General features: G+C 39.4%; 1 protein-coding gene across 3 annotated transcripts in view; it reads right to left on the minus strand.

Annotated features, from left to right (window-relative positions):
- Grid2 (glutamate ionotropic receptor delta type subunit 2) overlaps positions 1–14,182 on the minus strand; it is a 1,008,435-nt gene that overhangs the window by 212,825 nt on the left and 781,428 nt on the right. For all 3 annotated transcript variants that reach the window (XM_048333648.1, XM_048333649.1, XM_048333647.1), the window contains one exon: positions 11,884–12,022. In XM_048333648.1, the coding sequence (XP_048189605.1) occupies positions 11,884–12,022 (139 nt within the window). The remainder of the gene's footprint in view (positions 1–11,883; positions 12,023–14,182) is intronic.

Below are 14,182 nucleotides of genomic sequence, written 5' to 3' on the forward strand. Positions count from 1 at the left end.
TAGACTGCTGCTGCTGCTAGGCTAATAAGGATGTGATCTAGCATGTTTTAATTTTGATGTTGTTCTTGCTGTTGCTGATTTATGTGTCTAGGATGCTAGGGATTAAACCCAGGGCCTTGTCTATGCAGACCAAGTGCTCTAATGCCAGCTCCAACCCTTGTCCCTACACAGGCATCTCTGGAGCATTCTATGCTCCATTTCCCCATTGCCACTTTTAGTCTGAGGACCAATAAAAAAATATATACATTCAATTTTTCTACCAACATGTATTAATATTTCAATGGGGATACAAGGTCCCAAAGTTTCATTGGATTCTTACAAGAATAGCATTTTTCCCCTTTTAAAAAGTGAATGAGGGACAAGGTAATAAACAGTACAAGAAATGTATCCAATGCCTAATGTGTAAAACTGTAACCTCTCTTTAATTCAGTTTGATAATAAAACTATATACATATATAAAAAGTGAATGTGTTTTGGTACTGCCTACCTCCACTGTGCTCACAGGTGTATCATCCCATATCTGACACAGGTGTCATGTCCTAGCAGATCATATTTGTCTTTTGCTCTTCCCTTCATTGAAGGGAGATGAAAATTAAACTCAGGAGTTATATTTTACAGGAAAAACTCATTTTCAGGTTTTCATATTTTGTGTGTGTGATGGCATATTGTAACCACCATATTAGATACCAACCAGTATCTAATTTTGAAAAGAGGGCAAAGTTTTGTAAATTGTATCAAGTTTCCTTTATCATATGCCACTTGATTAATGTCTGTAATCCTGTCTAATCAGGAGGAGGGAATCTGGAGGATTGTAGTTTTAATCCAGCCAGGATAGAAGAGTCCAAGAAACTCCATGTCCAAAATAATTAACAAAAAGTAAGACAAGAGGCTTAGTTCAAATGCAAGTGCCAGCCAAGTGATCAAGCTGAGTAAGTGACAGGCACTGAGTTCAAGCTCTCATACCGACAAAACAAAAGTATTGCGTTTCCTAAGAGCATATCTATTGGATTTCTCCAACTAAGCTATAAGTTTTTTTCCCAACCATCTGTTCAAAAGGAAGTAATTTTTCTTCTTTCTCTCACTGACATACCATTAATCTTTTCTGTCCTTATTGGTCCAGAGAAGAAACTCTGACTTTGGGAAATGAAGATATGCTTGCTATAAAGGTTTCCTGATGGCATAGCAAAAATTGGACTGAAAAGGGTTCATTAACATGCGTGGCTTGATTTAATGAAGGGCAAAATCTTATGAATATAAATGATTAAAAAGCATGACACTGAACAGTATTGTGAAACATGATTTTGTATTTTTTCTAGGAAAAGTTAGAATTCTTGAAGAAACATAAGCATTAGTGATGAATGAACTTTGCATGTTTCCAAGAAATATCACAGGCAAATGTTTAGCAATACAGCTGGGGCATGAAATTAGGAGATTTCTGGGAAATGAGGGAGGGAACGAGACTTCTTTTCACTTATTTGGCTTTGATATTCCCCTTCCAAAATTAGTCCAGTGATAATATTAGAATGAAGTAGAGATTTATTATGCCCACTGATGACTTTAACAATGCCAGTTGGCACTGAAAACGAGTAACTTTTACAAAATGAGTTCGCAATTGTAGAATTATTCTTGAGGGAATGATATGGGGAAATTATATATTTTTTAAAGTTTTATTTTTTTTAGAGAAACCTGGGAAATAAGCATTTTAAAATGGCTTCTGCTCCCGTTCTTGTTGCACAGAAGCCAAGATCCTTGGAAGTGGAAAAGGAGGAAGGAAAATATGGCAGAGGGATAAATTTGTTCAATGTGTACTGTGGGTAACTGGAAATACCACCATAGAAGCTCCTCTTATTACAAATGAATGTTAACTCAAAAATGAAGAAGAGAGAACCTGGACACAAACTGATGCAGGTCAGTATAACAGTGTCTAAAGAGCTCCGACACATGTACACATACTCAAGTCTGTAAAGTCAGAGAAACAGCTGATCAAGCAAATTATAGGGCACATCACTGGATCAGGAAAAGACGTCAGAGGGGAAGACCACAGATTAGCATTATGTTAACATTCATCAAATTTGAGACAGTGTGAATGAATATCCCAACATACTGCTTCTTCATTTTCAACATAAAAAATAATAGAAGTACTCAGATCATAAGGGTTATTGTAAAAAAAATAAATGCAATAATATATGTAATATGCTTAACATCTGGCTTGTAATAATGTTAGCCATCATTTTTGTTTATGGCTATGATTATTATTGTTTTTTATTGCCAAGACAGTCATTGTATTTAAAATGTTCTTTGTTTATTTAAAAATTCATGAAAGCCAGATGTCAAGATTTTTAGCTCTAATTATACCCAAACTGTGACAAGTTAAACACTGATAACAAGTATACTAATGCAGTAAGCACTCCATTTTAACCTACAAAGAGCTATTTTTCCATTTACTACTTGCATCAACAGGGGGTAACCTGCAAGCCATTCTAGGTGAAGTGAGCTCTTATTGGGTTGCAGGCCTGTAGAACTAGCCTAACACAAAAGTCACAGCTTCCTTCAACCAGCAGAGAGTTTAGAGACCATGATTGTTTACATTCTCATCCTTAGCAATCAGTAAGGCATATCTTTAAAAATAAAGTACTACTGGGTGCCAGTGGCTCATGCTTGTAATCCTAGCTCTTCAGGAATCTGAGATCTAAGGAGCATTGTATGAAGTCAGCCCAGGAAAGGAAAGTCTATAATTAACTCTTATTTCCAATTAGCTACCAAAAAAGCTGGACATGGAGATGAGGCTCAAGTGTTAGAGTGCCATCCCTCAGCACAAAAGCTCAGGGACAGTCCATGCCCAGGGTCTGAGTTCAAGCTTTAGGACTGGCACACATTCACAAAACAAGCACTATTCAGAAGTTCAAGTGTCTAAAATGAGGTCTGGTATGGCAAACTTAGAATATAGGTTTAAGACCTAGAAAGATTTAAGGTCTGATCTTCACTCAGGCTAGTTAGGAGTAGCATGACTTTGTGTAATTTCTTTTTTCTCTCATACTTTTGCCATTTGCAAACTGAGTTAATGATAGTATGTATTTAGAAGGTGGATAAGAATATTAGCTGAGCCAAGATGTGTAAAACAGTTAACATAAAGTTGGGTATCATATAAGTGATCAATAAATGTTAGTGGTTATTTCCATGGAATTAACTAATTTCACTGAATTTCTTTTAGGCTGTTGTAATCATGTTCACATTATTGCTAAAAGGATTGCTCATGGGGTCACTAGTTTAATCTTTGGAAAATTTATTCTGTACGATTTGTAATTTATTCTGCCTGTAGAACTGGCTATAAAGGGAATAAATTTGGAGAGTGAAATTTTTGTACCGAAGGAATAACCAAAAAAACCCTTGAAGAGCATGAAAGACAGGGTAAAAACAAGACAAACAACTACAACTACAAAAGCAATACTTGCAAAACTGTTTGGTGTAAGTGAACTGAACACCTCATGGGGGGAAAGGGAAAGGGGGAGGTGGGAGGGAGGTATGAGGGATGAGGTAACAAACAGTACAAGAAATGTATCCAATGCCTAACGTATGAAACTGTAACCTCTCTGTACATCAGTTTGATAATAAAAATTTGAAAAATTTGAAAAAAAAAGAAATTAGAAATAAATTTTGATTAGAATAGAAACAGAAATTTCTGGGTGTGAAAGATGGTACCGTCACAGTAGCGAGGCACCCCGACTCGCTCCAACTGAATAGCGAGCTGGGAACTCCAACACCCAACAACCCATCAAGAACCCAGCAAAACCAGCAGCCAGAAGCAGTGGAGATACACAGGAAAACACAAAGGAGTAAAAAAGAAGAGCCAAAAACCTACATGGAGCCGGAGAATCTTCGGGGCACCCTCCCCCCACCAGCCTACCCTGGCCCGAACAGGGCCAGGCTGGGAAAGGGGAACCCGGCGATCAGCAGACAGGCTGCTGGGAGCGCAGAATCCAGACAGCGGGACCCCATGGTCACTAGGGCGGTTGTGGACCAAGACATACAATGGCGGTGGCGAGAAGTTCGGGTCCACACCGGGATCGGATGGACGGCTGCTGGGGAACCCAGCGTGGCAGAAGGGGGGAGCTGGGGACGCCACCAGAACACTTTGCCACCCCCTGAAGGACCAACGGCTGCGCGGGACACACACACAATCCAGGATCAGTGAGTCCCCCATTACCCCTCCTCCCCCAATGGGAGACCAGCTATCAGAGACCCAAGCCCTACAAAGAAGCTAGATCTCCCTCCCTCCCTCTCCCCACCCCGAAGGAACAAAGAACCCCCAAATCAGGCAGGAAGCTCCCATCAGGCGCTGGGAAGTCAGTTTAGCAGGGGAAGGGCGGAGCAGCCCCAAGGCCGCACAGGATCCTAATCTGGCCTAATTGGCCCGGCCCCCTTCCCAACAGGGTCCGGGGGACGGCCAGCAGTGCAAGCCCCACCCGAGGCACCTGGACCTCGCGGACTCTTACAACTAAAATCACAGGCGCTGGTGGGCAATACCAGCACAGCAGGGACATCTGGGCCTGATCACATCCCCCCCTTGCAGCGGAGGCGAGGTCTGAGGGCACCAATCCGCACCCAGACAGTTGATCCCACTGGGCCCCACACATACCGCCCCCCACAACGGACTCGCGGGAGGGTGCAAACACAACCCAACAACCCGGGGCTCGCTCTGGTAGGCGTACCCCGCTCAGGTGGATGGGGCCACAGCACCAGTGCCTGTTGTAGCGGGCGCACAGCGCACAGGTGGGCGGGGCCACAGCGGCAGCACCTGCTCTGGTAGACGCGAACACACAGGAGGGAGGGCAGAGCTATAAACCAAACCTGAGAAGCTATCCACAGATCTCCAGATGTGCAAATCACAAAGAAACATAACAGTTCATTAAAGAGCAAGCCAACTCGCCAGCTCCAAAAAGCAGCACAACTGAAGAGGAGATGGAGAATAAAAAAGCAAATGAGGCCATGTTAATAGGAATGATGGAAAGCATCAGAAATGAAATCAGAAAACAATTCCAGGAGTTTAGAACAGAAATCTTGAAGGACACTCAGGAAGCCAAGAAAGAAATGGAAGCAAAAATGGATACAATGCAAGCCTCCTTTAAAGAAGACCTTAACATCCTAAGAATTGAAATGCATGAAAAAATAGATTTAAAATACAACTCTTTAAAGGAAGAAATTTCCACCATCAGAGCTGACCTGACAACCATAAATAGCTCTCTGACATCCATAAACTCCGCAATTGAATTCGCAGCACAAAGAATTGACCATATGGAATCCAGACAACAACCAGAAAATGACCACACTCCAAGAAACGGTGAAGCTTCAGGGCAGACTAATCCAGGAACTAATGGACAAAGACAAGAGATATAATCTGCGCATAATTGGAATAGAAGAAGGAGCCGAATACCAGAGCAGAGGGCTTAAACATGGTCTCAATAAAGTTATTGCAGAAAACTTCCCTAATCTCACAAGGGACCCCATGCAGGTAACCAAAGCCTATAGGACACCTGGCAGGCCAGACCCCAGAAAAGCCACCCCAAGGCACATAATATTCAAGACTTCAGATCTCAAGATTAAAGAGCAAATTCTGAATTCGGCCAAAGCGAAGAAAGAAATTTTCTACAATGGGAAGAGGATTCGAATAATAGCAGATCTCTCCACACAAACTTACCAAGCACGAAGTGAGTGGAAGAACACCATCCAAGTACTTCAGGCTAACAATATGCAACCTCGGATCAAATATCCAACGAAACTGGAGTTCACATTCGAAGAGAAAACCAGATCTTTCCACACCAATGAGAAGCTAAAGGAGTATGTGAATAAAAAAAAGCCCTAAAGCGAATTCTAAGAGGAGAGCCCCACCCAACAGAGATCGTACAACACACACAGACAGAAACAGAAAGAAACTACAACAGCCAAAGCCCAACAGAAAGAACAGCTCACTTAAGACAAGAAAACAAAAAAAAAAAAGAGGAAAAAACAGCCCAACAAGAAAATGGAAGGAGAAAAAACACCCTTATCCTTGATCTCTTTAAATATAAATGGTTTAAACTCTCCGATAAAGAGGAGCAGACTGGCAGGATGGACTCGCAAACAAAAAGTTGACATCTGCTGTCTACAAGAGACTCACCTTACAGAAAGAGACAAAAACAGGCTCCAAATGAAAGGATGGAGCAAGATCTACCAAGCAAACACACCTACCAAAACGGCAGGTGTAGCCATCCTGATCTCAGACAAGCTGGACTTTTCATTAAAATCAACTCAAAAAGACAAAGAAGGACACTACATATTAATACAAGGAAAAATCCAGAATCAAGACATCACGGTGATAAATGTATACTCACCAAACAAAAGAGGCCCTACATATGTCAAGCAAATTCTCACAGAATTACAGAACAAGATAGACGCAAACACAATCATAGTGGGTGACCTTAATAGCCCACTCTCTCCAAGAGACAGATCCAACACCCAGAGGATCAGCAAGGGAGCTGAGGACCTAAGTAACACCATATCCCAAATGGATCTGACAGACCTATAAAGAATCTTCCACCCTACAGAGACCCAATACACCTTCTTCTCAGCTGCCCATGGATCATATTCCAAAATAGACCACGTCATAGCCTACACAAAGAACCTCAGCAAATACAAAAGTATTGACGTCATCCCATGTATTATATCTAATCACAGTGGGTTAAAGGTAACCCTCAATAACAAAGGATACCACAGAGTCTATACACATTCTTGGAGGCTAAACCCCACACTGCTATCCAACACTTGGGCCACAGACCAAATTAAAGATAAAATCAACGAATTCATAAGCCACAATGACAATGAAAACACATCACAAAGAAACCTATGGGACACAGCTAAGGCAGTACTGAGGGGCAAGATCATTGCCCTCAGCACTCACATTAAAAGAATGGAAGCAGAGCAGGTGAATAACCTCACAATGAAACTAAAACAACTGGAGAAACAAGAAATGACAGAATCTAAAACGACTAGGAGGAGAGAGATCACAAAGATTAAAGAAGAGATAAATCTGATTGAAAATAGAAAGACCCTTCAACAAATAAATAAGAATAAAGCTGGTTCTTTGAGAAAATAAATAAAATTGACAAACCCCTCGCAAGACTTACAAAAAAAAAGAAGAGACTCATATATGTAAAATCAAGGACTCCACCGGAAAAATTACAAGTACACACGATATTCAAACAATCATAAGGAGCTATTTCCAAAATCTCTACTCAGCAAAACCCAATAATTTTATAGAAATGGATCAATTCTTAGAGACGTACAAACTGCCCAAACTGAACCAAGAAGAAATAAATCAACTAAATAAACCAATAACTTACAGTGAGATACAGGAGGTAATCAAGAACTTCCCAACAAAGAAAAGCCCAGGCCCAGATGGATTCACCAACGAATTCTACAAAACCTTTAGTGATGAGCTAATACCAATACTCCTCAAACTCTTCCGCAAAATAGAAATAGAGGGAGAAATCCCAAACTCATTCTATGAAGCTAAGATCATACTCATTCCCAAACCAGGCAAAGACCCAACAAAAAAGAGAACTACAGACCAATATCACTAATGAACACATACGCAAAGCTCCTTAATATAATATTCGCTAACAGGATCCAGAAACTGATCAAGAAAATCATACATCATGACCAAGTAGGCTTTTTCCCACAGTCACAAGGATGGTTCAACATCCGTAAATCAATCAACGTAATTCACCACATAAACAGATTTAAAATTAAGAATTACATTGTTATCTCAGTCGATGCCCAAAAAGCCTTTGACAAAATACAACATCCATACCTATTAAAAGCTTTGGAGAGAACAGGAATAGATGGAACATTCCTCAAAACAATAAAAGCCATATACAACAGACCAACTGCTAATATCATATTAAGTGGAGAGAAACTTAAATCATTCTCCCACTCTCCCCACTTCTTTTCAATATAGTGCTGGAATCCCTAGCCATAGCAATAAGGCAAGAGGAGGACATCAAAGGGATCCACATCGGCAAGGAAGAAATCAAGTTATCCCTATTCGCAGATGACATGATCTTATATCTGAAGGACCCAAAAAACTCAGTACCCAAACTCCTACACCTAATAAACCAATTTGGCAAAGTAGCAGGATACAAAATCAATCCAAAAAAGTCAGCAGCTTTTCTGTACACCAGCAATATACAAACAGAAAAGGAAATTATGGAAACAATTCCATTTACAGTAGCCAAAAAAGAATAAAGTACCTAGGGATCAACTTAACCAAGGACGTGACAGACCTATTTAATGAAAACTATAAAAATCTAATAAGGGAAATCAAAGAAGACACAAGGAGATGGAAAGACCTTCCATGCTCATGGGTAGGCAGAATCAATATAGTGAAAATGGCCATATTGTCCAAATTGTTATACAAATTCAATGCAATCCCTATCAAAATCCAAGCCACATTCTTCATTGAAATAGAAAAACCAATCCATAAATTCATATGGAACAGCAAAAAACCTAGAATAGCCAAAGCAATTCTAGGCAAAAAAAGCAGTGCAGGAGGTATCACAATACCAGACTTCAAGCTCTACTACAGGGCCATCATAACAAAAACAGCCTGGTATTGGTATAAAAACAGATCGGAAGACCAATGGATTAGAATTGAAGATCCAGAAATAAAACCGCACTCTTACAGCCAGCTGATATTCGACAAAGGAGCTAAAGACATACAATGGAATAAACATAGCCTCTTCAACTACTGGTGCTGTGAGAACTGGGCAGCCATATGCAGAAAACTCAAAGTAGACCCAAGCCTATCACCATGCACCAAGATCAACTCAAAATGGATCAAGGACCTCAATATCAGACCTGAATCCTTGAAACTACTGAAGGACAGAGTAGGAAAGACGCTAGAACTTATAGGCACAGGAAGGAACTTCCTGAATAGAGTCCCAGGGGCACAACAAATAGGGGAAAGACTTGACAAATGGGACTACTACAAATTAAAAAGTTTCTGCACAGCTAAAGACATAGCCACCAAACTAGAAATACAGCCAACCATATGGAAAAGGATCTTTACCAGTACAGCAACAGACAAAGGCCTGATATCTGTCATCTACAGAGAACTCAAAAAACTAAGCCCCTCCAAGCCCAATAAACCTATTAGGAAATGGGCAAAAGAGCTAAAGAGAGACTTCACAAGAGAAGATATAAAAATGGCAAAGAAACACATGAGGAAATGCTCAACATCCCTGGTAGTAAAGGAAATGCAAATAAAAACAACCCTGAGATACCACCTCACCCTAGTTACAATGGCCTATACTCTGAACTCAGGCAACAACAAATGCTGGAGGGGGTGCGGGGAAAGAGGAACTCTTCTCCATTGTTGGTGGGAGTGCAAATTAGTACAACCACTTTGGAGAACAGTATGGAGGTTTCTCAAAAAGCTCAATATAGACCTACCCTATGACCCAGACATACCACTCCTAGGCATCTATCCTAAACAGAAAACCCCAAGATATCAAAAAGACATTTGTACTTCCATGTTTATTGCGGCACAATTCACAATAGCCAAAATATGGAAACAACTCAGATGCCCCTCCACAGACGAATGGATCCAAAAAATATGGTACTTATACACAATGGAATACTACATAGCGATTAGGAATGGTGAAATATTGTTATTCGCAGGGAAATGGTCAGAACTCGAACAAATAATGTTGAGCGAGACAAGCCTAGAACACAGAAAACAAAGGGGCATGATCTCCCTGATATATGACTGTTAACAAAGGGAGACAGAGGCAGTATAGACCAAGTCTGTGAAACCAAAACTGCTTGTCAAATAGTATTCCCCACAGGATTGGGGCAGCGACCCAACAGTATGTAACTAAAACCAAACAATTACTCAACATATAAAGTTCAAAAATTGACCTCTCAGGGGAATACAATAGCTCAAAAGCTATGTCTGTACGTTCATATAAGACTACTGTCGACATATTGTCTAATATTGACATTACATTTAAAGCCCTAGGTGAACTTTCTTGGGCGTGGCCACGTGGCTACTGTATATGTTCTTGATACATTGTATATTGTATATATGTCTACCTGACCTAGAGAAGGGATAGAAAAACAGGGCGTAAGATATCACAAGAAATGTACACACTGCCCTACTATGTAACTGTACCCTTTTTGCACAACACCTTGTCAAAAAATTTGTGTTCAATTAATAAATAAATTAAATTTAAAAAAAAGAAATAGAAATTTCTCTCCATGAGGGAAAACATACGCATCATTTTCATAAATGGAGAAACTAAAAAAATAATGGACTGTCAATTAGCATTACTGGTTCAATTTGGGGAGAGCTTCAATTTTTAAAAGTAAATTGATGAAAACAACCTATTCTTTTTATAGATTATTAACACTTGGTATTATTTTTTAGTGTTATTCTACAATAGTTGAATGGCTACTACCAGACTTCATTTACATATTTTTGAAGGCAAGGAGAACTTTCATGTTTTCTTTTAAAGAAAACAGACCTTTAAGAAACTATTTGACATATCAAATTGTCCTCATTTTGAATTTCAAGTTTTATGAGAAATGTTCAGCTTTACAAAGATTAAAAGTAGGGCCTGGGAACATGGCCTAGTGGCAAGAGTGCTTGCCTCCTATACATGAAGCCCTGGGTTCAATTCCCCAGCACCACATATACAGAATACGGCTACAGGTGGTGCTGTGGCTCAAGTGGCAGAGTGCTAGCCTTGAGCAAAAAGAAGCCAGGGACAGTGCTCAGGCCCTGAGTCCAAGTCCTTGGACTGGAAAACAAACAAACAGAAGAAAAAATATTAAAACTATCTTGTTTTTGAATGAAAAAAGGATTCTCAGGGCATGATTTCTTGAAACCAAGCAAAGAACCTTGTGCCTTTGAAAATGCCTTTGAGTTCCAAGAGCTCATGGAAAGGCATTTGTGAGCTGAGGCACCGCCTTTGGTAACTTCTAGATTTTAAGTTACCTTTTAAGCTACATTTTAAGATTTTTGAGCTAACTTTTTCAGATTTTACACTACATTAGCAATCATGTCCCGTCATTGCAACTGTTGATGAAGAAACAGCACCAATAATGGCCACATTCATGATGCAAGGAAAAGCAAGCAGCATGTGATGACTGTAACACTAGATTCTTTCTGTTCACAGCCCTCCTTTTTCTTCTCTCTCTCTTTGCTTTCCTCTCTCCCTTTCTCCTGTCTCTAGCTTGCTCCTCTCCCTTTTCTCTGTCTCCTCTCAGTCTCATTCATATACTTAGATTCAGCTATTTATGCTGACAGCATGCCATGAGACAGATTTAAGGCAACGACATTGTGTTTTTAGTAGGACCAGTGGTCCTTCCATTTCACATCGTCTTTTTATAGAGCCTAAAATACTGGAAATGTGCTATGCTTCTAAGAAAGTGTGGAAAACAACATCCTAATTATACACAACATTGCATTTTGCAAAACCACTCAACCAATTCTGTTTTCAGGAAGAGGTAGTAAATCCTCTCTCTCCCTCTTTCGGAACTCTTCCTTTAATGCTTACCTCTTAGCTTTCTCAATCAAGTCTGCTTCTTTGCCATGTGAGCCATGGCTCTGTGTGGCTTTTTGGTAGTTAATTGGAGATGAGAGTCTCACAGACCTTCCTGTGTGGGCTGGCTTTGACCTGCAATCCTCAAATCTCAGCCTCCTGAGTAGCTAGGACTGTAGGAGTGAGTTGAGGGTACCCAGCGGTGTCAATTTCTTATCAGACACTATATCCTTATTCTCAGATAGCTTTGGCCACTGCCATTGTTTCTCATGCTGGGTGGCTAATGGAATCTTTGTCTACTTACTGGATGGAGCTTTCAATGCGGGTGATGGTGAGGAAAGCAGCCAGGTTTGCTGTGTAGGATGAGATGACTATTAAAGCAAAGAGCCACCACGCCCCCATCATCATTCGGGTAGCCAGGGTTGTATACGGGACTTCCCCACCTGTGGGAAAAGAGCAAACATGAAAAGAATATCATCAGGCTCTTCATGAGAATCTCAGATCATTCATACTCAGTTATCAAATAACTTTGAGTAAGAAACCTTTGTATTTAACATCAGTGTGGACCACTATAAGTTTACCATGGTGTATTTGAGTCTCTCTTATGAGAAATATGTCAGACCTAGAAATAAGGAAGTATGATGAATACTCAATATAATGTTTAAAGGATAAATTTCCCTCCTTCCTGTACCTTTTTAGAATTAAGTGCTCTCTTACTATATTTACATATGTAGACATTGTTGTAAAGGCTTGATTATTCATTAGTTATAGATTATATCATGGCTGGTTTGCATGCCTGCTGGAAAAGGTCACAATCAGATCTGTTTCACAAATAGAAAAGTTTGCTATGCCTGTATGTAACAGTTCCTGTCATCTTTACCCTGAAGTGATATCCCAACCCTTCCTCATTTCAGCATTTCCCAAGCTCCCTTCTACCACCGACCCTCAAACCCAGTCAACGTCTTTCAGTTGTATGACTGAACATCTTATATGGTTTTCTTATTTGCATTCTGGAAAGTTCTAACAGTGAGTCTATCATATGATGTTCTTAAAAAAACTCCTAGTATGTTATTCTCTTGATCAAACTTTCCATTAAAAAAAAAAGCAGAATAGACATCAGGATTGCATATGCATAGAGGTTCTGGCCTTAGAGACAGAAAGCTATCTATTTGCCAAAGGGAAATGGTTCAAAATTTAATCTTGAGTTTCCTGGCTCTTGATTTGTGAAGAGGTTAATCTCTCTTGTTAAGCCGACAAGTCCAAGGGTCTTTTGTTTTGGCAACCCCTTCAGCCTAATACATGCAGAATAGGCTATACCAATGTACTTTCTCAAATAAATTAGGCTTACATTCAACAAATAAATTAGGGCTATGATCCTATCCTCCCCAGCACCATAAATATGTGCCTTAGCAAGATTCAATGAAATATATTATCTCAGGCATAATTTTGCTCCAACCACTAGTTATCACTGTGCAGTATGTTTATTTTTAAAATTTTGTTATTGTTGTTATAGATGTACAGAGGGGTTAGTTACATAAGTTAGGTAAAGAGTACATTTCTTTTAGGACAATGTCAACCCCTCCCTCATTCTCTCCCAGTTTTTTCTCTCCCATCCCCACAACTTGTATAGTTCATGTTCAATATAGTATCTAAATATGTCTATTTTTCAATCTAGTGTAAACAGACCCTTTGGTTATTTTTAGCTATTTTGCTAACACAGGGTACACAGAACAGACTAACCTCTGATATCTGAAACCTATTTCTTTATGTAAGCAGTTGTAATGCATTTTAGATACTTTCTTCTTCAAAGCCAAAGAAAAAATTCACTCTACTTTTAAAAGATGAAAGGTAAGGGATATTTATTTTAAAATCCACATTTCCTGAGCAAAACAACTAATGGAAAAAAGAATAACCCTATGTGAACATGATGATAGCTAAAGAAAGTATGTGAATTACAAATACAAGCTTATGGCTGGGAAGGCTAATTGGAACTTTGTTCCCCTTAACCTTGGCGAGAGTTGGTTTCATCTACTTAAAAGAGTATTTGTGGAGTTGATTCTTCTGTCATTCGTGATGCATGCCATCGATAGTCACAATATTCATAGGGAAACCCAATACAGTGTTGTTTTTCTTGATAGCTGCACAAAGGAAATATTTAAGAAAATTGAGATTTTTCATTGTTATTATTAAGGTGTTGTATAGAGGAGTTACTATTTCCTAAGCCAAGTAATAAGTACATTCCTTTTTTGGACAATATCACCCTAAAATTGAGATCTTAACTTCCCAGTCTAGACTCTTGGCATAACACAGCTCACAACAATCCTTCTGCTTAGGTCAACAATAAGAATTGCCGTGAATTTCAACATGGTGTTCAGTATCCAATATTTAAACAGGAAGGGGAAAAAACTAACAGGAGAAAATAATGATATTTACATATATTTATGATGCTCCTATATATCTTATTAATGGAATGGCCCCAACAGTTAGTAGTTCTTAAGTTCCCTGTATTTGTTCTATTTCATGAAATCTGGAAATCTACTTCCTGAAATTTTATTTGTCTTTTCTTCATATATATTCATATGTATATATGTAGTTGTTTTATT

The sequence above is a fragment of the Perognathus longimembris genome, chromosome 24 (assembly GCF_023159225.1).
Source record: "Perognathus longimembris pacificus isolate PPM17 chromosome 24, ASM2315922v1, whole genome shotgun sequence".
NCBI classification, from domain to species: domain Eukaryota; kingdom Metazoa; phylum Chordata; class Mammalia; order Rodentia; family Heteromyidae; genus Perognathus; species Perognathus longimembris.